We start from the raw sequence: 24,312 nt of genomic DNA on the forward strand, positions 1-24,312 counted from the left end.
TCCAGAGCCGCCTCCTACAATACCGTTTTAGAGCTTACACTAGGGTGCTCAGCTACTGTATATACACACCTATCTTATAAAGTAGTATATACATATTTAAAAAATAGGATCAACTATAAATTAACATGTGAGTATGTACAACTAAAGTACAGACTAGTTTTCTGTATTTTCGGTGTCCAGAACCTCCCTCTATTGTATGTTCTGAAAGAGTATGTATATATTAAAAAGTAGTATATATGTTGTAGAAAGAAAATATATTCCACGAATAAGCATGGTAAGAGCACATTCACATGAATGGTTTAAGCTTGGAGAAGAAGTTGAGAGTAAGAATACCTTGTGTATTGATCGTTAAAGGATTTTTTTTGTTTCCTTTGGTCTGATGACCAGGGGTTTGTATTTATAGTGTCATTCGGGGTATAAATATACAAGTATTCCCCTACATAAATAACGACACAAGTTATCACCATACTCAGGGTCTAGGACCAGTCGAACTTGCACTGCTTGGGATATGGTAAAAATATTTTTACCCCTATCTAAAAGATATTACCTATTATAATAAATATAGTGGTGCAAGCAATCGTAAGGGTGCAATGCTGAGCCGATAGTCAATTGCGGCACGACACCGCACTGTCCCGGGGGTCAGGATAGCCTCCACTTGCATTGAGATTAATTGTCAGTCACTTCGTGTCAGATGAATACAGGGGGTTTCCTTTCTTTGCTGATATTCTCTCTCTGGAGAATGAGCGGCTTGATGAGCGCTTACAATCTTGGTGGGGAGTCCGGAGCCTTAGGGCTTCGGAGTGGTACAAGTCGGTAACTTCCTGGTAATGCCTATGGGCCGAAGCATTTTTCTCAACAGTACCCAGCAGCTGTTGACCCTGAGGTTTGGAGGGATGAGTAGATATTTATAACGAATTAGCTCCATCTCAGTCTCATAGTCAAGATCTCCTGAATAACACCTCACCATCGGGAAGTCTCTCCGTAGTGACCGCGAGTGATGGTGGCGAGGCTCCGATAGAGACGATGTTGTCTAGAGGGAATTACTTGGTTTCCCTTGGGCTTTGGAACCTATCTGGAGGCTGGTGTGAGGAACCGTCCAAATAGTATTCTAATTAATCATCAGGATGATCATTATTCATAATCACAACCTCAGTGATTAACCAGAATACCATTCCGGTAGTCCCGACACGTGTTTTATGCCCAAGATCGGAAAACATGCCTTTCCAACATGCATATCACAACATAGCTTAAGAAAGAGCGAGTAATTAAAGTTATATTATAAGTTCTTAAGCATGCAACCATTTACAACAATTTACATAAAGAGGAACTACGCAACGGGAAAAAAAATAAAACCTTAACAGCAACAAAAGGAGAGTGGAAACATATGCACTTAGGCTCCACCCTAAAAGCTACGCCTCATTAGAGTAGGATGCACTACTCTTGCTCACCACCTGCATCGGTGGGCACGAAATAGTCAAACACCGCATCACCCTCACCCGCAGAATCTGAAAGCGTAGGCATGAGTATGAAGGTACTCGCAAGACTTAATACATATAGAACACATATACTTAGCTCGACTCTAAGGATTATGCATTGAGCTGTTAGCAAGAATATGCCACAAGGTTAAGTAAAACATATGCGGTAAGCAAGCTAGACACATATGTGTGAGCATATATACTTAACCCAAAAACAACTACTTTTCTACCTTGTAAACCACAATTTGAACATGTATGTATAGTAATCATAGTACCTCATCAACCAACCACCAACCAAAACCATCACACCGTAACCTTATCTCATATTCGTAACTCTACGACCCCCTCGACCTTTAGTTGCGGTTAGGCTCCGGAGGTAGGGCCATTCGGAGCCCCGCGATGTTTGCCGGAGGTCAAGCCGATGGCTGGGTCGGGGGAGGTGGTCCGTGACCCCCTCAGCCCTTAGCCGCGATCACGCTCCGAAGGCATGACCATCCGGAGCCCCACAACATTTCTTGAAGGTGAAGTCAATGGCTGGACCAAGGGAGGCCGTCTACGACCCCCTCAGCCTTTAACCACGGCCAGGCTCTGGAGGCAGGACCATCCAGAGCCCCGTGATGTTTGTCGTAGGTGAAGCCGATGGATCGGCTAGGAGAGACGGTCTGTGACCCCCCTCGGTCTTTAGCCGCGGTTAGGCTCCGGATGGCCCCTACGATGTTTACCAGAGGTGAAGCCGACGGCCAGGACGGGGGAGGTGTCTGCTAACCCCTCAGCCCTTAGCCGTGGTCAGGCTCCGGAGGTAGGGTCGTTCAGAGGCCTGCGGTGTTTGCTAGAGGTAAAGCCGATGGCTAGGTCGGGGAGGCTTCCGCGACCCCCTCAGCCTTTAGCTACAGTCAGGCTCTGAAGGCAGGGCCATCCGGAGCCCCACGACGTTTGCGGAGGTGAAGCCGATGGCTGGGTCCAGGGAGGTGGTCTGCGACCCCCTCGGCCTTTAGCCACGGTCAGGCTCCGGAGGTAGGGCCATCTGGAGCCTCACGAAGTTTGCTGGAGGTGAAGCCAATGGCAGGGCCGTGGGAGGTGGTCCGCAACCCCCTCGGCCTTTAGCCGCGGTCAAGCTCTGAAGGCAGGGCCATCTAGAGCCCCGCGGCGTTTGTCAGAGGTGAAGCCAATGGCTAGGCCGGGGGAGGTGATCCGCGACCCTCTTGGACCTTAGCCGTGGTCATGCTCTGGAGGCAGGGTCATCCGGAGCCCCGCAATGTTTGCTAGAGGTGAAGTCGATGGCTAAGCTGGGGGAGGCAGTCGATGACCCCCTCGGCCCTTAGCCGCGGTCAGGCTTTAGAGGTAAGGCCATCTGGAGCCCTATGATGTTTGCTAGAGGTGAAGCCAATGGCTAAGCCAGGGAGGTGGTCCACGACCCCTTAGACCCTTAGCCTCGATTAGGCTTCGAAGGCAGGGCGATTTGGAGCCCCGTAGCACTTGCCAGAGGTGAAACCGATGGCTCGACATGGGAAGGCGATCCACGACCCCCTTGGCCCTTAGCCGAGGTTAGGCAGCAGGCAGCAGAGGAGTCCATACCAGCTTACATGCCATGCGGAGTGGACTTTTACTTAATATTTGGTATGCTCTTTATGGATGATATATGAATATGCATAGATGAAACTATATTGTATTTACTTCACCTTTTTCCTTATATTTTTTTTGTCGCACCAATGCTTCGGTTGTCTCCCTTTCTCTGCCCCCTCGCATCCTGCTGCTGCTAGCGGCCGGTGTGTGTGATTCTCTAGGGGTGTTTTGTCAAGTTGGATATGAACAAAGCTGAATTCAGGTCGCCTTCTAGGTGACCCATGCTTCTGAGGATGTCCTTGTGGTGCGTAACATCCACACTACCGAGGCTATGCATGCCGTTCATGTGACTTAGGCATAATATGCCTTCTAGGTGACCTAGCCATATTGTGCCTGTAGGTGTATAGGCTCCACTGCCTACCTCGGCTATACAATGTCTTTCAATTGACCTAGGCTTGATACCTTACAGGTGACCTAGTCATGTTATGCCTACGATATGTGGGCATCTCCGTCACCGAGGATGTCCTTCGTGTGTGTCGCATGTCTGCTACCGAGGATGTCCCTTGGTGTGTGGCATCTATACTACCTAGACTATGCAATGCCTTCCAGGTGATCTAGGCATAATATGACTTCCAGGTGCCCTAGTCATGCTGCGTCTGCAGGTGTGTAGGCTCTACTGCCTACCAAGACTATATAATACCTTCTAGGTGACCTAAGCTTGATGCCTTCCAGGTGACCTAGGCGTGCTATATCTATGGTGCGTGGGCTTGTCTGCCCCCAAGGATGTCCTTCGGGTGCGTCGCATCTCCGCTACCGAGGATATCCCTCTAGTGCATGGCATCTACACTACCCAGGCTATGTAATGCCTTTCAGGTGACCTAGGCTTAGTATGCCTTTGAGGTGGGGGAAAGGTTGGCCCCTCCGACCTAGGTCATTCGCTAGAGGTTTTTGGTCTTGCGGATCTTTGGAGCACCTAGGGCCTTGTTGCCAGGGCCCAACGTCCTTTCCCCTGGTCGACCCTGCCCGTCCAGAGCCTAAGGCGTGGCCCCTTATGTTCGCGACCTGACGGGCTTCATTATGGTCTGTTCTGTCGGGGCGACTCAACCCTTATCACTTGGGTATTGAATCATCAATGGTGGAGTTGGTGGCGGCAGAGCGAGGTCGAAGGCTCAGAAACCTGCCTAGGGGCCCACTCCAATCCTATGACCCCTGTGTCGCCCGTTGCTAGCTTCCTCCCCTGTTAGGTGTCCTGCCTGCCTTCCGAGGTACTCCTCTTGGAAAGTTATGAGGGTCTGGCAGTCGTCTGTATTGTGGCCATGTCCAGGACTGTGCAGGATACACCTGTACACTTCTGGCGGTACCAGACCTTATGGATAAGGTCAAAGGTGTTGGCGGGGGCTATGCGCACCGGAGCCTGTGGTTTCCTTAGAGCCCTTTTCTATCTGGGGAGGCCGGTGAGGCTATCAGGCGAACCAGTTTTCGGAGCCGGAGTAGTCCTAACTACACCTTATCGACCGGGATGAACTCGAAGCCTCTTTCACGTTGGCGGGGTCTGCGCGCCCCCGAGTCCTGGTCCCCTTTGGAATCCTCTTCCACCGGAGGGGGTCGAGGAGGATGCCGCGCAATTAGACTCTCCCAAGATGTTGGTTCGGTAAGGGTGTCCCAGATGCTGTCAGAAGAGGTGCCTTGGAGCTGGTCCTAGGCATGAATACCCTTCGGTTCGAGCGCCTAGAACCATTGGAGAGCAGTTTGTGTGGCTGCGGTCTCGATCGTAACCTCCCGTGGTACGGCGAGGTCTTCACCATGCCACTGCTGGAAGGCCTCCGTGCCAACCTGGACCTTCATGCCAACCCAAACTATTGGGTCATCGTTGGCCGGAGGATCGCCGTTCTGCCCAGCTGCGAAGCTAGCGGGGGCATATGGTGTGCTTAGTCGCAACTGCCATGAATATTTCTTCATGAGTGTGGCAATGATAACGGCTGTTAGGGCCAGCATTTTTGTGGTCTTTGGTGGTGTCCTATATCTCTTTGTACTTCTATATTCAGATCTCCATAGATGGCGCCATTGTTGGAGAAATAAATTATTTTTCACAAACAAACATAGCACATTCACACGAATGGCTTAAGCTTGGAGAAGAAGTGGAGAGGAAGGAACACCTTGTGCATTGATTGTAAAAGGATTTTTTGCGTGTCCTCTGGTCTGATGGCATAGGATCTGTATTTATAGTATCATTCGAGGTATAAACGTAAAAGTATGCCCCTATAGAAATAACGGTTTAAGTTACCGTCATACTGCAGGGCTAAAGGCCGATCGAACTCACACAACCTATGTCCTGGTAAAAATACTTTTATCTATACCTAGAAGATATTACCTATTATGTCAAATACAGTGGTGTAAGTAACCGTAAGGGTGCGATGCTGATGTGGTCGTCAATTACGGCACGACGTCGCACTGTCCCAGGTGTCAGGATAGTCTCTAGTTACATTAGCATTAACTACCCGTCACTTCGTGCCAGATGACTACAGAGGGTGTCATTTCTTTCCTGATATTTTTTCTAGAAGCTAACTGCCTCCACTGCCTGGAGAAGGAGCGGTCTGACGAGTCCTTACAACCTCTGGAGGTTGTAATCTCGGTGGGGAGTGGCACCAGCCGGTGACTTCCTGATAATGCTTGTGAGCTGAGACATTTCCCTCAATAATATAACTATCATAAAAAAAATATACTTTACTTTATAAAAAAGTATACACATATTATAATACAGTATATATGTTCGAAAAAATATTGATGTCCAGAGTGCTCTTGACATGTCATGATGCCGAGATGGACATATGATTTAAGTTAAATTAGCTAATGGTGTGGGGCTGGCTAGAACTTTCGTAACCTTGCTGCTTGGGCCCATCTTCGTGCGGCTTTGGAGCTCGACGTGTGCTAGGGCTCTCCACATGAAAGTGGTGCCGCATTAGTGGCGGCGACGCTCGATCGATTCGCAGCCGTGGAACGAGGCGCCATCATCACGGCGCAGCATTGGCCAGGGCGAGCTGAGCTTGTCTCCCACCCCGGCGCCACTCCCGGCCCCAGAATTATTAGCCTGACCCCTGCGCCCTCTGCTTGCTCGCTGCAACTGCCCAGCCGAACGGGGCATTTGCCGCCACATGACGAGAATAAAGGAGATGGATCGATGTCCTTACCGATTCGTAGATAGTGGTCCACACGGAATCTATTCGATGCTACTAGTACGCATCTGGGTTCAGAAATGCCAACATGTCCCGAGCTTGCCTTGAAATCCGAAGGGGGGGAAACCATTGCTGATTTGCGAGCATCACGAGCTAAGAAATGGGTATCGTTTTCCCCTTGCGTCACGGGCGTGAGGCCGACCCTAATGGCGTCGAACCGTCGCTGCGGATAGGGCTGATCGGCGACGGAGGCGTGGAAGCAAGAGGGCTCACGCCGCACGCAAGGGCCCCGGGCACGGTCATTTCTTCGAAAGAAGCGTATCCGCTGGACCCCCACCCATCGGCTTAATTTATCTCCCACGTTTTTTCTTCAAACGTTTGATCCGTGGATTGACAATGATAGGAAACGATCATACGGCCGACCGGATGTATACTACTCTTTGGTTAGTTTTGGATAAAACACGATCTTCAATGTATAATTTTAACCATTATTTTTTATTAATGTATTTATAAATGTTGTTGAATTTGTAATGTTACAAAAGTATTTTTAAGATAAATCTACACATATGATTTGTATATTTTTGAACTAAATATTTTAAAAAATTTGTTAATTTAAAATTTAAATTTTTTATAAAGTCTTAAAAATAAGATATATTTATGACCCGACGGTGATATCATGCGCCGAAATCTGGTGCACGTCAGGCTCATGCAATGCAAATGCGTGATGCTCGACGAACCCGACTGGAAACTGTATTCGCGGCGGTTTTTCTAGTTGCAAGGTCCGGGGCCGCGCGGGGTAGCCGGTGTTTGTTAGCCGTCGCCGTCAGGGCAGGGGAGGGTCGCACCGCACCGCAGCCAGAGGCCGCCACGCCCACGGCACGGAGACTTGCTCGGTGCGACTACAGCGACGTGGTCGGCCATGATGCGCGCGCGTCCGTCGTCCTGCTGCCCTTGATTCGAGGCTGGCTCGATGCTCACAGGAGCAGCTGGGCTCATGAGGATGTTACCGGTACGGTTACTTTGATGGCAGTGGCAGTAGTGCACCGGTACTTGTAGTGATCTTGATTGATGGCATCTTCTGCTACGCCAAGCACTGCGGATTTATATATATACATGCTTTCTAAATTTCAGGAATTTAGAAGCGCCGAAAAGCAAGCCGGCCTGATGAAGAAGAAGGTGGATGTAGAGATGAGACAGTGGAGGACGACCAATGAATCATTGCTGGTGACAGTGGAGTTAAGCATGCGGTCCGACGAAATCAGATTATGGTGGTGAGTATAGGCCCAGTGGCGGGGCAAGAAACACTGTGGAAGCAGTTGTGTTAGTTGGAGGAAGAAAATGGATGATCGTCGTCCAATCACAAATTAATTGTCGTCGGAGGAACACTGATTTTTAGTCGCTGGACAAATAGCTAGCGCCTTATAGATGTGTCCGGGTCTATAGTGAGTGAAGTCTCACTGATCGATGCAGTGAAACAGAGGGTCCATGCTGACTAGGACGCGTGCTGGTGGCTGGAGCGGTGGACTGACTCTAACCTGTGCTGCAATCTGCATGAGCTGATTTGGCAAGGTTTTTACTGCCTGCTAGTAGCTTTTACCGCGTAGCTAGACTACGGTTGATGGATCTTCACTGCTATGGCCTCGACGAGCGTGGAACAGCAGTGTAAGTGCAATGAAATCGATCGCTGTGGTGCGAAAACTACTAACTCCCCTGTCCAGTCATCGGCCAGCAGATGCTTGCTTTGCTTCGACTGCGCATCAGATCGATGCACGCGATGCAAGGCCAAGGTCCAAGGATCTCCTTCCATGGGGCCAAGTATCTGATGCATCCATCCGTCTCATTTTAGTATTTTTTTTCAAAGGCCTTTCGATACCTTTCCATCTTCTCAGCCTTGAGGCTTGAAAACGTTGGAGAATTCAGCAAGAGGCCTCCCATGTCGTGCCTCTGCGGTCGGTCTGTCCATCTAACTACCTATCTACGCCGTTCACCATGCAACGTTAGCACTATCAGCGCCAATGTCCCGTCGCCGTCGGTGCACAGTATCTGCAGCAAAAGAGATCGTGCGGCGACCGGCGACCGGCGTAGCGAGAGGGATTTGACCGTGTCTAGCCCTGAGGCCACGCCTTCCACCAACCCCGGCCCCAGCGCCGCGTAATTAGCCGAGCACGATCACAAGATCATTAGCGTGCGTCGTCTGTCGGTCTCGATTACATCCATCGCTTAAGTACAGCGTGCGCGTACGACCGTTGGCTGTAATCACACCACGCTGGACGCGAGTTTACACGTGTACACATCACTACGCGTCGTTAGTATAATTTAATTAATTAGTTAGTTATTTTAATTTAGTTAAAATAATTAGTTAGTTGATTGAGTTGAACTAAAATAAATCAACAGATGGCTCCACATCTATCTATATTGTGTGGGTGTGGTAATATAAGTATATATATGTGTCTATGAGTTGCACTAATGTTTGTATAAAACGGTTGCTTAAGCGTGTGACACCGGCTGCTACTTGAGCATGTATTCCGGTCTTTGAAAAGGCTGTCTGGGTGTGGCAAAATCCTCTCGTAATTCGATATTCAGTTCAGATTTTAACCATCGTTATAAGGATTTGAATCCAAGTCTCCTGTGGAGAGACCCACTAGAGAAGAATGTTTGTCTTTTGCCCCGTCACAAAGTTGTAGCCGGTTTCACGTTTTCCCGCTGGTCCATTCTGACAGGCAGCTTTATCCGTTTCAGCGATGGTTGCACTTACCTAACTAACCGCGAACATGGCACATCAACCTTTTTAAGCGCACCTCAATCTGTAGTGGAGATCTAGTATCCGCTTTCTCTACTATTAGACGCAGTGAAATACGTCATAAGTTCCATGTTACACACAGTGAACATGTTAAGAATCAAGAATATAATTCCATTCAAAATAAATGAATAAAGCGAGCACGGCTCTTTGATACCTAAAACACATGGTTTTTACATGATTAATACGTAGCAACCAATACAATTTTATTGCCTACCGTTGCATTGACAATTCAAGGTAATTAAACTCGCACCGTCCATTCTCATGCACGATAATTTCCTTCGATGTAGTTATATTATTGCACTTGCACCCAAACACAGAAGGTAATACACATAGTATTTGTCAACTGTCAGGAAACATTTTTTAGTGTGGTGATAGAGCAGCGAGCATATTATTTTACTCATCAAGTTTCAAATTCTAGTGATTATTATTTATACACACGCGAGTAATTTAGCGGTTTTATCTATAAGCGTGTAATAGGTGCTCACTTGTGGATGTATGGGTGTGGTGCACACGCGTAGTGATGTATACACGTGCGTGTTACTGTACTTACTCTGGTCATAAGTATTTATCATTTTTGATTTTTTACGGTTTTCAATATACAAATTTAACTATTTTTTTTATTAATATACAGTTATAATATCTAATGAAAATATAATATTATGAAAATATTTTTCAAGATAAATATGTATATATGATTTTTATATTTTTAAACTAAATATTTTGAAAGTTATTAACTATTAGAATTTTAAAATTTTGATTAAATCTTAGTTAAAGTGATAAGTATTTATAATTAAAAAAATTAGTATTTGCCAAGTGTCTTTACACTTGCACGCTATCCGCATGAACAGGAAGACGTTCACACGTGCGGAGACAGTTGCGTTGCGAGGGCAGTTGCGTCATTGCGCAAAAGCAAGTAGGCGTAATCCTCTCTCTGTGCAGTCGTGCCACGTTTCCCTCCGGACAACGGGATGCGGCCCAGCTAGGACACACGTCACCGCGGTTGCGCAACACAAAAAACCACCACTGCAACATGGATGGCTGACATGTGGGGACTCCGTGCGCTGGTCCCGCATGTCAACGACAGCCACGGACTCGGAGCCCAGCGCGGGCTACCTACTCCCGCCGCCACGCCGGAAGTAAAGGTGACGGCGAGGTGGCGTGCCAGCGTTGGGCATCCACTGCACATGCGGTCGCCCAGCCCACCACTCCAAGATTCTGGACAAGATTCATCGGTCACCGAGACACGGTTGCTTTGAGTGCCGTTCAATGTTCATCCAAGATCATGTTTCTTGGAATCAAAAAAAAAAAAAGATCATGTTTCTTTGGTCAGCATGATTGTATTTGACATGGATTACTTCCGATAAAAGTGACGTTACCGCATGTTTTTTCTCTCCCGAGAATATAGAGGTAAAAACGGATCAAATACAGATAGAATAGTTCATTTTCTATATTGTTATTTATATTTTAATATAAATATAAATTTGAATATTCTCGAATATGAATATGAATCGAATTGTTCGAATCCGATTCCGCATTCGAATATCTACTTGATTGGGTTATATGCAAATATCCTACACCTTTAACAACAATAATTTATATTTTGGTGTGCAAAAAATTCGTTCACATTTGAAATTATTGAAATTTTGTTTAAAATTCATGTGGAAAATCTAAATTTTTTGTCAATTTTGAATGGAATTTGTTCCAATTTGATTAGGCCAGAATATATAAATTTCGTTCACCAAATTTCTAAAATTTTAGCGAAATTTAGTTTTCTGTTTGGCGGATAAGGATATAATCCATTTCCATATCTGAATTCAAAGCAATTCAGATATCCACATTTGAATCTGAATCTTGAAATAAATTCAGATACATCCATTTTAATATCTATTTTAGAAATAAATACGAATACAGATATTCATATTTGTATCTTGATGAATAAGAATATCGAATAATTCAGATTCCCACTTTCCATTTTTCACCCGTACAAAACGGCGCCATATGTTGCTTACATAAATGAAAGGTTAAGCTGGGCAATCTAGTACAAACATTTATTTTACTTGTGGCCTTAAAATGGAACACTTCTTCCATCCTCTCCCTTTCATATATAAATGCAAATGGGAAATTGTGAAGGGCACCGGCTAAACGATGAATTGTAATGTTCCTTTAGACAATGCAAATAACTGTGTTTCTGTGCTTACGACATGAGGAAAAACAATGCTAGAGAAAAATACGCAGAGAAAGTGGACACATTTAACTACTAAAAGTTGCAAACAATAGTTTGGTTGAAAGAAAATCGCTAAAGTAAACTATAAAAGTGTCCTTTAGTTATTTTTTATTATGTATATATATAATATAAATTGGTTCTCACATTACGTCTTCTCATACTCTTCTCTCATATAATAAAAATCTCTAAAATTCAAATAATTTATTCACTTTTATCATCCACCTACGTCCTCTAGTCTCACTATCTTCTTACCGACTACGAATATAAAACCAATTTTATTAATAAAAATAAATGAAGAAAATTCGGAGAGATATTAGTGAATAATCTTATTATCCTTTTTAAATTCTATCTCAAATTAAACTATAACATCACGTATTTATTCGACGACACTCTTATTATATATATATCTTTCTACATTGAATTTATATTATATATATATATAATCGACAACCGTCCGGTTGATCGCTATCGGTCAACCCGCAGCCAAGAAGAAAAAAAAGGACCCTATCCGGGAGCGGCTAACGCCGTGAGCTCTCTGTACAATTACCGGGATGCCCCCTTCGTCCGCCTCGGCTCCGCTGCCCCGTTCGATCGCCTTCGCGATTCGCGAAACCGCTTTCCATCCGCATCACTCCCGCTATATCAGTCGAGCGTTCGAGCGGCGAGTCTCGTCACGGAACAAACCAACTCGCGAGGGAAGCAACGGGAAGAAGGGAGAAAAGTAGCGTAGCGCACAGCGGAGGAAGCCGAGGCGCGGTTGCTTCCGGAATCCGCTGGGGTTCTCGTTTGCGGGGGGAAGATTCTTGGCTTTGATCAGGGAGGGGATCGATGGTGGGGGCGCGGGAGCCGGTGGCGATGGAGATACCGGCGGAGGAGGGGTCGGCGGCGAGGACGCCGCCGCGGAGGATCAGGAGGAGGCTGCTCGAGGGGGGCCGCGGATGCGGGGCGCCGGCGAGCGTGGAGGAGATCGAGGCCAGGCTCAGGGAGGCCGAGCTCCGGAGGCAGGTAGGTGTCCCTGTCGGGTTCCTCTCCCCACCTTGCTTTGGTGTGCTTTGCTTCTTTCTCATGGTGGATTGCGGAGTTGGGGCATGAACCGTGAAGTACAAGTTTTTTTTTACAGGTTTTCCATTTTTCAAGTTAAGTTTCTTGAGCGTTGTCTACTGGTGAAGCAAGAGTTGTCGTTGGTTCGGTAGTCGCCTCGCAAGTTCTAGTTTTGGGATTTTGGCTGCGATTTTAGAGGCTATTAATCCCAATTTGGAGATTTATTTTTCAAAGAAGGAAAAAAAAATTCCTCTTTTCTTGGGGCACAATTTTTATTGGCCGAGTAGGAACGCGGAATTGTGAGGTGGAGAGTATGTGGAAAGATTTTTGTGAGTCCTTCGATGCTTCTTTTTGGTGGTTAGGATTCGTTGGGGAGTTGAAGTAACATTCTTTGGCGGATTGCTTTCGCGGTAGGTAGTCGTGGGCTGAAGTCGGATTCACGTGTGCCTTGAATTTGCCTTTGCGTTCGGTCTTGCCGCGGTTTTCCTCGCCTTGTTATTTTGCGGTCTCTCGATTAAAGCGTCTCTCCTCATTGTAAAGGTCTCGGTTTTATCCGTTTCTTCCATTGTCTTTTGACTCTCTTAATATATCGCAATCAGCTTTTGGCTCTATCGCTAGTTCTTGAAAATCATAATCTAGTAATCAACGACTATTGGCGATTATCTTTTAGTTGCCTGAATCGAGCTATGCCAAGTTGCATGTTTGTAAAAAGGTCTTCTTTTATCAAATTAGAAGTAATCTGAGTTAGGTATTGTTATTTCGATGGTAATAAAATTATGGTAATTTGGTTACCACCGACCAGTTGGTTTTGCTTAGAAGTAACTTGCCTCTCACTTGTACCTTTGCGAATTTTGGTGAACAGAAATATGGTCGGAACTTCTGTTGGTTGATGTAATTTGGTAGGTCCAGTCCAGTTAAATTTGCCCGAACAGTTTAATATTTGGGGGGGTTATTTCTTAGGAGAATGTTGAGTTTGGCTCATCAAAGTCTGATGGCCTCTGAGAGTCATCACTTGTTTCTTTCATCATGTGTTGTTTCATATGAAAGTGGTGAATTTATGAGTTTGACTGATCATGGTAGCGGATAACTTACATCCAAATGTTATTTTGCAGCAATTCCATGAATGGTTGGTCTGCAAAGCAAGGAAGAAGCCAAGGAGCCCGTCGTGGTCCTCTCAAGAGGAAGATCATGGGCAGCGCCTTGAAGCGAAGCTTCTGGCAGCTGAGCAGAAAAGGTAATGAAAAAACAGGACCTGATATTGTCTATTATTTAGCTTCATTCAAATAGAGGGAGCATTTGATACTAATATATAGGTATGAATCATGCAGGTTAAGCCTCTTGGCAAAGGCACAGAATCGGTTGGCCAAGTTGGATGAACTCCGACAAGCTGCTAAGAATGATGTGGAAACGCGGTTTGAGAAGGAAAGGGAAGAACTTGAGACCAGGGTTGAGTCTCGTGTCCGGCAGGCAGAGGAGAACCGCATGCACCTTCTGCATACCCATATGCAGAAAAGGGCTGCACTGAAGGAGAGAATAGCGAGGTCCCTGGTGCGGAAGGCAACTTTAGAGAGCAATTACATGGAGCAGGTGCGGTGTGCAATTCTGCAAAAGCGTGCTGCTGCTGAGAAGAAACGGCTGAGGTTGTTGGAAGCTGAAAAGACGAAGGCTCAAGCTAGGCTTTTGCATATCCAAAAAGCTGCCATGACTGTATGCAGCCAGAGAGAAACAGAGAGGAGAAAACTGAAAGAACAGCTGGAAACCAAACTTCAGAGGGTATGTGTTCTCACAGATGTGCTAATGCTATAGTCCTTCAATTCTATGTTCTCGCAGATGTGCTAATGCTATAGTCCTTCAATTCTATGTTCTCGCAGATGTGCTAATGCTATAGTCCTTCAATTCTATTTCTTACACCATTGATTATCTTCTTATTGCAGGCAAAAAGGCAGAGAGCTGAGTATTTGAAGCAGCGAGGAAGTCCTCGCAATTCTGCCCATGCTGATTACATCAAGCACACAGATTTTCTTTCAAGAAAGCTGGCAAGGTACTGCTGTCCTACGATGCATCTTTGGAATAATTGTTTGGTTGGGTGAGTGCAATTAATCTGAATCTTTTGTTCATTGCGTTGTTTTTCAGATGCTGGAGAAGATTTGTCAAGTCTAAGAAGACAACGCTTACATTGGTTCAAGCTTATGATGCCTTGGGAATAAATGAGAAGTCTGTCAAGTCTATGCCATTTGAAAAATTAGCTATGTCAATGGAATCGCCTGCAGTTCTTCAGGCTACAAAGGCATTGCTTGACCGGTTGGAGAGGCGTTTTGTGCTTTCCCAGTCAGCAGGTTTGTCATCAGTGGAAAATGTTGACCACCTACTGAAACGCCTTGGATCTCCCCCAAAGAGGAAGGTACCTCCGAGCAGAGAGGGAAGAAGGGTATCGGCAAAAAGATCGGCAAGAAGTTCTGACACAAGCAAATTGTCTAGATACTCACTGAGGGTGGTCCTCTGTGCTTACATGATACTGGCTCATCCAAGTGCTGTTTTAAGTGGGCAAGGTGAGCGGGAAAAGCAACTTATGGAGTCAGCAGCAAATTTTGTCAAGGAGTTCGAGCTGTTGATTAAGATAATACTTGATGGACCAGGGCGGTCATCCCTAGGTACTGCTGCTGCTGAATCATCTAAATGCCAGACGTCTTCTGATGTTACTGATCAGAGGAAATTCAGAACTCAGTTGGCTAATTTCGACAAGGCTTGGTGCACTTATCTTTACCACTTTGTGGTGTGGAAAGTAAAAGATGCAAGATTATTGGAGGAAGATCTTGTCAGGGCTGCATGCAAGCTTGAGCTGTCAATGATGCAAACATGCAAGCTTACCGCGGAGGGGCAGTCGTCAAATAATCTTTCTCATGATATGAAGGCAATTCAGAAGCAAGTTATTGATGACCAAAAGCTCCTGCGAGAGAAGGTTCAGCACTTGAGTGGCGATGCTGGCATTGAGCGGATGAACTCTGCTCTTTCAGATACAAGGTCAAAGTTCTTTGAAGCACAGGAGAATGGAAGTCCATTAGCAACACCTGTTGCAAACGTGTCTACCCCTTTGAGCATCAATTCATCTCGCCAGGTCCCACTTTCTGAGGTTAATGAGAATCCCAGTACCAATGCTGTAGGATCAAGTTCTGTTGTCCGTTCTTTGTTTGGTGCTTCTTCGTCGTCAGACAGTACATCGCTGGTGAAGCTGCTGACAGAGAATGAGCAAATGGTCAATGAGATGCTTCATGAGGATGACAATACTTTTGCCAGAAGGTCTGACAGTGCTGGTACTGCTGAGAAGGATTTCCAGGCAAAAGTGAGAGAAACCATGGAGAAAGCTTTCTGGGATGTGGTTACCGACTCCATGAGAGGAGACAAGCCTGACTACAGTCAATTGATCAACCTAGTGAAGGAAGTGAGGGATTCGTTACATGAGTTGGCTCCCAAGGGGTGGAAGGAGGAAATTCTTGAGAATATTGACCTCGAAATTCTGTCTCAGGTAAGAGTTCAGTTTTGTTATGCCATGGTCTAATTTCGTCACAAACTAGCTTTCTTATGTTATACTCATGACATCTAAGCTAATTTTGTTCTTTTCCATTGAAAGGTTCTTGAATCAGGCTCCCAGGACGCACAATATTTGGGGCTAATTTTGCAGTACTCCCTGGATATGGTACGCAAACTATCTGCTCCTGCAAAGGAGGATGAAATGAAGAAAAGCCATGACAAATTATTGAGTGAGTTGGCTGCAAGTTCTGAAGTTAATGACAATGGCATCAACTCATTTGTCATTGCTGTCATCAAGGGCCTGCGTTTCATTCTGGAAGAAATAAGGGTTTGCTCCTTGTTAACACACTAAAAAATGATTTCTCATAAAAAAGAATATTTCCTAGAATTAATTGCACTTTGTATCTGTGGTATTCTGACAAACAGCAAACATTATCCTTTGAAAAACAGGAGCTGCAAGTAGAAGTGAGTAAGGCGCACATTCAATTGATGCAACCAATCATAGAAGGCTCTGCTGGAGTGGAGTACCTGCAGAAGGCTTTCGCTGATCACTATGGGCCTCCTACCAGTGCATCAGCTTCTCTCCCTGTAACTCTGCAATGGATTTCAACATTGAAGAACATTGTGGAGCAAGAATGGAGTGAACATTTGGAGTCTCTTTCAATTTTGCCACCAGCAGAGCATGTAAGTTCGGAAGAGCACAAGAGCATTGCCATTAGTAGCATAGCAGCATTCGAGTTGTTTTTATCTGTGGCCTGACACTAATTTTAATCCTTCATGGCAGGCTCCGCCCCTTGTTACAGTACTCCGAGCTGGTCACGGAGCTCCAGTGGGGCAACCATCTTCTTCATCTGCAGCAGGAAGTTCTTGGCAACCAGAGTGCAACGGTGAGAAGCTTGACAAGCTGATAAGGATTGGCCTGTTGCATCTTATCAGTAGCATGGAGGGCTTGCAAATGCAGTCTACTCCTGAGAGCTTCCAGGTTAATTTACTGAGATTGAGGGCCGTGCAAGGACAATTTCAACAAGTGATTGTGATAGCCACAAGCATGCTCGTTATGCGTCAAGTTCTGATGAGCGAGAACTCGAAGGCCACTCCTTTAGAACTGGAAAATGCCGTCTCAGAACTATTCAAGGCTCTTGTGAAGGTACTGGACAACTCCCCTGATGCTGGCACTGAAGAGATCGTGGAGGCGATGATGAGCTCATCAGCCTCAGTTGGCTCACCGTCAGATGAGAAGATTCAGACCAGGAGGCAGATAATAACCCGGGTGTTCCTCAAGAGCCTCCAGCCCAGCGACGTGGTCTTCAAGAAGGTTTCACGGTCCGTCTACTGTGCCTTCCGCGGTGTCGTCCTAGGTGGCAGCGGCCCCAAGGGCCAGAAGCTGGCCGATGCAGCATTGCGCCGCATCTGTGCGGCGAAGCTCGTTGACAAGGTGGTGAAAGCCTCTGAGGTGCTGATCAAGGTGGTAACAGTATCAGAGAAGGTCCATGCCCCATGGTACAAAGCTCTTATGTGATGCATGTGCATAGTTTGGTTCTTTTGTGAATATGTACAAAGCTCTTATGTGAATTCCTGTCCCACTGGGTGAGGTGGGAAAAGATGGCGTTGTACAGCAATTTATAGGTGTTGGTCAGTAGGCAGGCAGTTCAGGATGTGTAAGAATTCTTGGTGTAGGGCGAACATGGATGTCCCTGCACCAGAATTTAGTCAGGGTTTGTTCGGAGATGCTAAAAATTGCATCTGGGGATGTGTATTGTGACGCAGTCGTCGTTTTTAGTACTGAATAATGTAAATAACTAAGGGTTATTTATGCTGTGTATATTTCTCTTGTTTCGGCTGAGGGAAGACTTGAATTTGGTTGGAATGTGCATTACCGTATTCTTCAAAGAGTATCCAGCGAGGATCTTAGCTCCTTCCCACTTATTAGGCCATGCTCCATATTTGCTATCTCCTTCATCGAAAAAGAAATTCGAGAAAGAAGAATATGTATTAATGTATGGTAAACTTATGGAACGCATAGTTTTTTTTTAAAAAAAAAAACCAAGGCGATCCATAAATTTATTTATTTACAAGAGTTACATCGTTCACAAGATTACATAGGATGAAATCTGAAAGCTCCTCTAACTAAACTAATGCTTCTTCAATACTACAGCATTTTCTTGTCAAGTTATGCGCTACATCATTTACCTCACTTGAACAATATTTGAAGATCGTCTTGGAGAAAGATAGAGCCTAGAGCCTAGCTTCTTCAATGTAGATTGTTCCAGGGGCTCTTGAACTGCTTGAGTCACAACCAATATGATTAGCAAGCAAAAGATCATTACGTTGCCTCTGATTCCACTGCAAAAGGTCCTATTGTATAGACAGCCGGCCAGCAAGCAGTAGCTAAGAAACCATCCCTTTCATCTCGGATTACTGCACTAACGCCTTCACGCTCAGATTCTTCATGAAAGTACCCATCAGTATTCAGTTTTACAAAGCCTTTTGTGGTCTCATCTCCTTTGTGTTATCCAGTTTTTTTCAGTGTCTGTTCCTTTGTGTTGAAACTAGTATGCTCCTTATGAAACGCATAGTTGCTTTACAAGGCCCAGGGAGTAAGATGGTGCGAACGATCCTGATGTAATAATATAGTCGCAGCGTCATGTTCGTCTGTGTCCAGAGACAAGCAACCACGATTTACACAACGAACACCTCATAAAGACGTAACTAGGACACAAACTAGAAAGATAATGTAACTGTAGCTCTTACAAGGATGGCATCAATTAGCATGCAGCTCGAATCGAGCTGCTTAAGTGTTCACAAAAATTAGCTCACTTGAGTCCCTTTGGTTTATCTTTCAAAAGCACTCCATGACAGAATTCTGCTTTTGGGGCATCAAGATACCAAATTGGACCACTAAGAGGGTTTGAAGAGTGGCCATGAAAAAATGCCGATCCTATCAACTACGGAGTACATCTCATTTTCGTTTCCATTTGTTGACATACTTGAGGAATGACAGAGAAGGGTTATCCTCCTTTGGTTGGGCATGTACACGAGTGGAACGCCGTAATAGAGCCTCTTCAAGTAACATTCTATGTTCGGCGTCCTTCAATCTCTTTTCCAGGGCATTACTGTATCACCAGAAGGTAACCAAAAGAAATAAGTTGCAAGGATAAAAGCAAACCTTTCACCATACCAGCTGTTATGTATAACAGTTTAACACCTAAGAGTGTGACCAAGTAGCAAAAGATTGGCCAACAGTTTCAAGGCACAACATGAACAAATGTAGAGCTACACAAAGGTATACTTCATGTTCTATATGTAAAAAAGAATGTCCAGAATTCCACATGCACAATACACTTTTCCAACTGAAGACAGAAAATCGATGCTTTACTTAAGAGCTATATGACACTTTCTTTCAGATCCAGAATGAATCAGAAAACTGGTAGCTCGCATGTAAATAGAGTTAAAGCAACGAATGATCTATTGCGTGATGTCCCGTATAGCAAAGGTCTTGGAAAGGTGAACACTATACACCTTATAAACAATCGAATAGTATGCCATATGCAACAATTGAGAGAAAAGATATCATAATAGTCAATATGAGCCCTAACAACCCATTGATGCATGGCGTCCTTCAAATGATGCATATCCATAGAAGAAATTGTGTACCTTATCTTATCATAGGACTTGTCAAGTTGCCGCTTGAGTGCTCTCTCCCTTGTGCCCTTGATGTTCAATGATCCATGGAGTGCATCAAGCTGTTATAACAATTTGAACACACAGTTGTTCAACCAGAAAGCCAAACGGGAATTCCACAGTAGTGAAGCAATCACCTGTTCCTTAGTGCTGTAGTAACCCCACACTTTGGAATCTGCACTTTCGACAAAAAGTCTTCCTTCATGCCTAAAAAACCAATACCTGTTATAGAACCTGTCTTTTCCAAGAGGACTGGGTTGCAATGATTGTTGCTCCATTTCTGTTTCGTGGTGTCTTCTCTATAAAGATATAAGGAAAAGTAAGCACACAAACAAGACATTTGACTTTTGTCATGGCCAGCTTCAGCAGAGAAATGCATGTACAAATGTCAGAATGAAAAAGAGCGCATGAAAGTTCACGTAAGAAGGGTTTATGTTCTCCATTCTCACCAGATACATTTTCCCATCTCCCATTTTGCTGGAAGAAAAAATGTTTGAGTCCTCTCGTTCTTTTCCCTTGTGCTGACCCTTAACACTTCCATTGCCATTTTGTGCAGCATCGGTGTGATTTATTCCATTTTCAGCTGCCCCTTCCATGTTCAGCTTCTGCTCTTTCCTATTGTTTCTAATATCCTCTCTTTTTGCTGCTGCAAGTGCCTGTTGCTGGTCAATCCGTTCATCTAATTTCTCTCTTAAAGCAGAAGTTGTAATGGCTTCATCTACCAGTTCCCTTAGAATTTTAAGCTTTAGACCAGGGTCAACAAGACCATAGTGACCCCTTCGTACTGTCGACACCTTACAGGAGAATTCTTCTTTACTCATCATTTCCAAGAAATCAGATAGATAGTCAGCCCAGGTGACTAAAGTTACCTACAGAAACATATGAGCTACTAAGAAAAAGAAACAATACCACTTCACACACCCCCCTAAATTAAGAAGAAATCACCTTTAATTTCCTTTTCTTATTTTGGAGAAATGTAAAATATTCACTTTCATCTTTAATGAGCAAGTGGAAAAGTGCAGCATGTGTTTCCACAAGAAGAATAAGGTTGCTTTCCTTGTTGCAAATTGCATTCTCCAGATCTGAGAGGGAAAATGGTGACAAGCATAAAAGCCTCCCAAACGACAAACAGAAGTCCCAGACCATAAGGAGATCTCCCACAGAATCTACAGGCACTCTAAATTCTGTAGATAGTGGAGGTCTCTTTGACAAAACGGGATCATCTGCTGCAGGCTTCACTAAAAGATCATCAATTGGGTATTTAATTGGCGGTTCTACTTGCTTCGCATCTGGAAACCATATGACGTGGAAGATAAGATGCCTTGCAGAAAAACAGTAGTACGAAACCATAAGAACATAGGAACTGAAAGAAATGACATGGACATCTGCTAAATCACCTTTCTTCAACTTTTTTTGAGCATCTTCTGTGGTTCCATTCTCAAGCCTTTTCCTCCCTTTGTACAAACCTTCACCATTCTGTGAGCCATGCTTGATTTAGAGTCGTAAAGTACGGAAGAAAACAAAGGAAACGAGAAAAATACGGTTACCATCATATCTCCTGGGGGCTCAGTGGATATCCTGTATTTCTTTGCAAGATTTGCATGTAGTATCCATGGACAATTCTGTGATGTTGAATCTCTAATAAAATTTTTCAGTGTATTACGACTAGCAGGTGCCTTCTTGCGAATTAGATCATCAGCTTTGAGTACTGAAGTGCTTATTACTGCATTGTCTTGACCAATCCAACCCACCTCGTACAATTTGGTGTTGCCAGAGCCTATAACCTTCAGAATCTTGCAAGCAGTCTCTGAACCATCTTGTTTAGCATGCAGTTCTAATCCTTCAAAAAGATCCAAGAGTAGACTACTGTACACTTTGTTGACAAGGTCAGTCAAGTTAAGAGTGCCTGAAACAAATGTAGCAGCAGAAAATTCCAGTATATTAAAAGCACATTTAAGAACTTCAATATTCTAAATGAAACAAACAATCTGTTTCTTCACATAGTAGAAGATGGAAGTATATGAAAACATTGTGAATGCGTAAATCAATGACTTGTGACAGCATGAAGCCAAAAAAAAAAGGCTTCAAAATTGCCAAGGGGCCAATACATGTAACTAGTATGCTAGGGATTGCTTGACAAATTACCAGCCCTTTAGAATTTTGTTACAATAAACTGAAATAAGATCCTCCATATGGCATCATCATTGGAGGACGAAATATCATCAAAATTATCAAGAAAGAATCAGTGAACAATCAAAAGAAAAGTAATGCCAAGGATAAGTAAGACTTGTCAATGAACATAAATGGAAAACCTACAATATAAAGAACTCCATGGAAACATAAACTCTAAAAATGTAACAGCGTCAAAACTACGAATAATAGATCTTTCGAGCAACTTCAGCTCCACATAACTTTATTTAGCACAAGGCAAATGAAAAAACACATGAAAAAGTAAAGTACTAGTTCAATTTGGACAGAGACCACTGGTGTGCATCATCAAGAAAAAACAGATCATATTGTGAGGGTTGCCAGTTGTCTGGCTCAGAGGTTTCAATGAAGGAGAAAGTCTGCAAGAAGTTTGGCCTACTGTATTGAATCATCCGGAGAACAGGTGCCATTAGCTCTTTTGGCAACTGTTGAGCCTTCTCTGCAGCACGTTGCTCCCAGACCAAAGCTTCCTCATAGGTTAAATTAGACTTTCCGGACAACTTGCATGTCCAGACCCTCTGGCGGTAAAGGTTCAACCTATTCAGGTATTCTCTAATCAAATAGTCAAGGACATAATCATATTGCTGAAATATAATCAAAGGCGAGTGTGAAAACTAAAGGTATCAGAGATTTGATTAATTTTGCTTCATATAAGGTAGAAATCAATTAGCTGACACTGGCATGCAAAAGGATACTGATAATCTCGGAATATCTCCTTCGTGAACCTAACTTGGAACACCTTCTCATTAGGATCCAGGTTCTTTGGTGGCCCCAGTAAGAAGAAAGGTGTTCTCTTGAAGAGAGGCATTGAATCCTGTAGTACAACCAGTACAAAAGGCACAATTTGTTTGACACCTGCAAAAGTTCACAATTGTTACTGCAATCTCCTTCATTGAAACCTCTGAGCCAGATGGTAACATGATGTACATAAAGCATAAATACAATGCAAAGGGACATGATTAGCTGATAAATCCAAATGTGTCAATAAGATTAGTCCAGTAATGCATGGGTATAGATTACTTGTAATATTTTAAGACCAAACAACAAATGGTAAAAGAAACCAGTTACACTTCATACCTAGCTGTAACAACAAAGACAAGGTTTCACATTGTCTTTGTGTTAATCGGTTATATAAAGATTCAAAACACATTCTGCACATGCTAATCTCCATCGGAAAATACAATACTTAACTACCTCCAATCTGATATCAATGCACAAATATAAACTAAATATCACCAGTGTAATACTTTTGAAACCAAATAACGGGAAGTTCATTAGATTGCATCAACAATAATATGCCCCTCAGTTTTTCATCCATCACAACAACCATGTCAAGCAGAATGCAATGCGCTATTCTAACCTGGGCCAGCTCTTGCAAGTTAAAAAACCAAGAAACCCCAAATACAACTATGCACCATGACTGATCATGTGCATCCTTCCATCCACAAGTACAAATTACAAAGAAAAAAAAAGGGACTAGCCATCTCCACTCTTTTAATACACGGTACGAACATCGAGCATGAAATGCTCATCACGCCACTCCGATCTGCAGGAATCCAAGAACCAATAAACCCCCTGTAAACATCATCATCCGACTCGGGACCTTCAAATCACCCATTCTCGCTCGATCAAGCCCCTCAACCCCCACAAAACCCGATTCACGATCCCCCATAAGTCTCCCATTCCCCACCACATAACAACAAACCCCAAAAGGCGCCTTGAAACCCTAACCAACCGTAAACCCGCGCCTCCCACCGATCACCTCAGCACCATCCCCGCACGAACAAGCCCAAGAACGCAGTCAAGAGATTCAACACCACCTATAAATCATCTAATACCATCGAACCTGCATCGAACAACGTGACACAAAAAACGAGGTCAAGATTTCCGTGCCTCACCGACAAACCGGCGGGTACGGCACCGCTGGCGGCGAGGCGGGGGCCGCCGGGAAGCTGCGGGGACGGGGTGATTCCGGCGGGCGCTGGAGCTTTCGAGTTGGGCGAACGGGGGAGGGGAGGGGAGGAGCCGGAGAAATGGGAGAGCAAAGAAGAGGGAGCGCCTCGTGGCGAGAAATTTTATAGCGGTTTGATGCGGCCAAACGGACGGTTCCTCGCGGACTATTTGGGGAACGTTTTGCATGTAGGTACCTCAGCTTTGGGTTATTCAGATTTGGGGAACATTTGCTAAGTTTTTGTTAAGACTTTTATTTGAATATTAAGCTTATTGAGATTCTTCTATGGAGAAGTGAGAAGAAGTGCATGTTATGTTCGCTTCGATATAGCTTACAGATGAACTAGTGAAATGGAATATGGTAAATTTTTATTTGTTTTTCTCATGTGTGTGATAAGAACAAAGCTTATCTTAGATTAACGCTGCAAATAATCATGCAATTCTTAGATGTGGTCTATCATTTGTGATTCATCATTATTGCTCCTCTTTTTTTGTTGATCGAATGATGCTGTCAGGTCGCTTCATAGGAAGGTATTTATGCCGGAAAGAGCTTGGTAAGAGATGTGGTCAAAAATTTAGAGTCGGCTTTCTATTTAGTAAGTGGCCAAAGGAAATAGTTGGTTTTCGAGTGGCATATCTGTATTATTTATTTGAGTTGGTGGTTGTTGT

At 44.4% G+C, this 24,312-nt stretch overlaps 2 protein-coding genes across 3 annotated transcripts; one reads left to right on the forward strand and one right to left on the reverse strand.

Annotated features, from left to right (window-relative positions):
- The first annotated feature begins 11,880 nt into the window (after positions 1–11,880).
- LOC133888918 (uncharacterized) lies at positions 11,881–17,626 on the forward strand. Its single transcript, XM_062329313.1, has 8 exons — positions 11,881–12,240; positions 13,389–13,510; positions 13,605–14,049; positions 14,211–14,317; positions 14,410–15,799; positions 15,905–16,132; positions 16,255–16,488; positions 16,589–17,626. Exons 1-8 carry the CDS (start codon positions 12,064–12,066, stop codon positions 17,321–17,323), a joined length of 3,438 nt encoding a protein of 1,145 aa, XP_062185297.1. The 5' UTR covers positions 11,881–12,063; the 3' UTR covers positions 17,324–17,626.
- An 878-nt stretch (positions 17,627–18,504) lies between these two features.
- Positions 18,505–23,778, reverse strand: LOC133888732 (uncharacterized). Of its 2 annotated transcripts, none has more exons than XM_062329075.1 (10): positions 23,592–23,778; positions 22,389–22,548; positions 22,073–22,245; positions 21,033–21,391; positions 20,883–20,961; positions 20,431–20,774; positions 19,935–20,354; positions 19,623–19,784; positions 19,459–19,547; positions 18,505–18,917 (listed from the first exon to the last, which is right to left on the reverse strand). In XM_062329075.1, exons 2-10 carry the CDS (start codon positions 22,499–22,501, stop codon positions 18,764–18,766), a joined length of 1,893 nt encoding a protein of 630 aa, XP_062185059.1. In that variant the 5' UTR covers positions 22,502–22,548; positions 23,592–23,778; the 3' UTR covers positions 18,505–18,763. The 2 variants fall into 2 exon arrangements, with proteins under 2 accessions (XP_062185059.1, XP_062185060.1); XM_062329076.1 differs by having other exon boundaries at positions 23,587–23,778.
- Positions 23,779–24,312: the final 534 nt, after the last annotated feature.

The sequence above is a fragment of the Phragmites australis genome, chromosome 13, assembly GCF_958298935.1.
Source record: "Phragmites australis chromosome 13, lpPhrAust1.1, whole genome shotgun sequence".
Lineage (NCBI taxonomy): Eukaryota > Viridiplantae > Streptophyta > Magnoliopsida > Poales > Poaceae > Phragmites > Phragmites australis.

Bases quoted from the DNA above. Each gene is read 5' to 3' on its own strand.
- LOC133888732 (XM_062329075.1), bottom strand. From the start codon at position 22,501: ATGCCTCTCTTCAAGAGAACACCTTTCTTCTTACTGGGGCCACCAAAG. The intron at 19,548-19,622 runs GTGATTGCTTCA...TTGTTATAACAG, and splicing joins ACTACAGCACTAAGGAACAG to CTTGATGCACTCCATGGATC. The intron at 18,918-19,458 runs GTACACAATTTC...CTGGTGATACAG, and splicing joins AAGTCCTATGATAAGATAAG to TAATGCCCTGGAAAAGAGAT.
- LOC133888918 (XM_062329313.1), top strand. From the start codon at position 12,064: ATGGTGGGGGCGCGGGAGCCGGTGGCGATGGAGATACCGGCGGAGGAG. The intron at 12,241-13,388 runs GTAGGTGTCCCT...GTTATTTTGCAG, and splicing joins AGGCCGAGCTCCGGAGGCAG to CAATTCCATGAATGGTTGGT. The intron at 16,489-16,588 runs GTAAGTTCGGAA...CCTTCATGGCAG, and splicing joins TTTTGCCACCAGCAGAGCAT to GCTCCGCCCCTTGTTACAGT.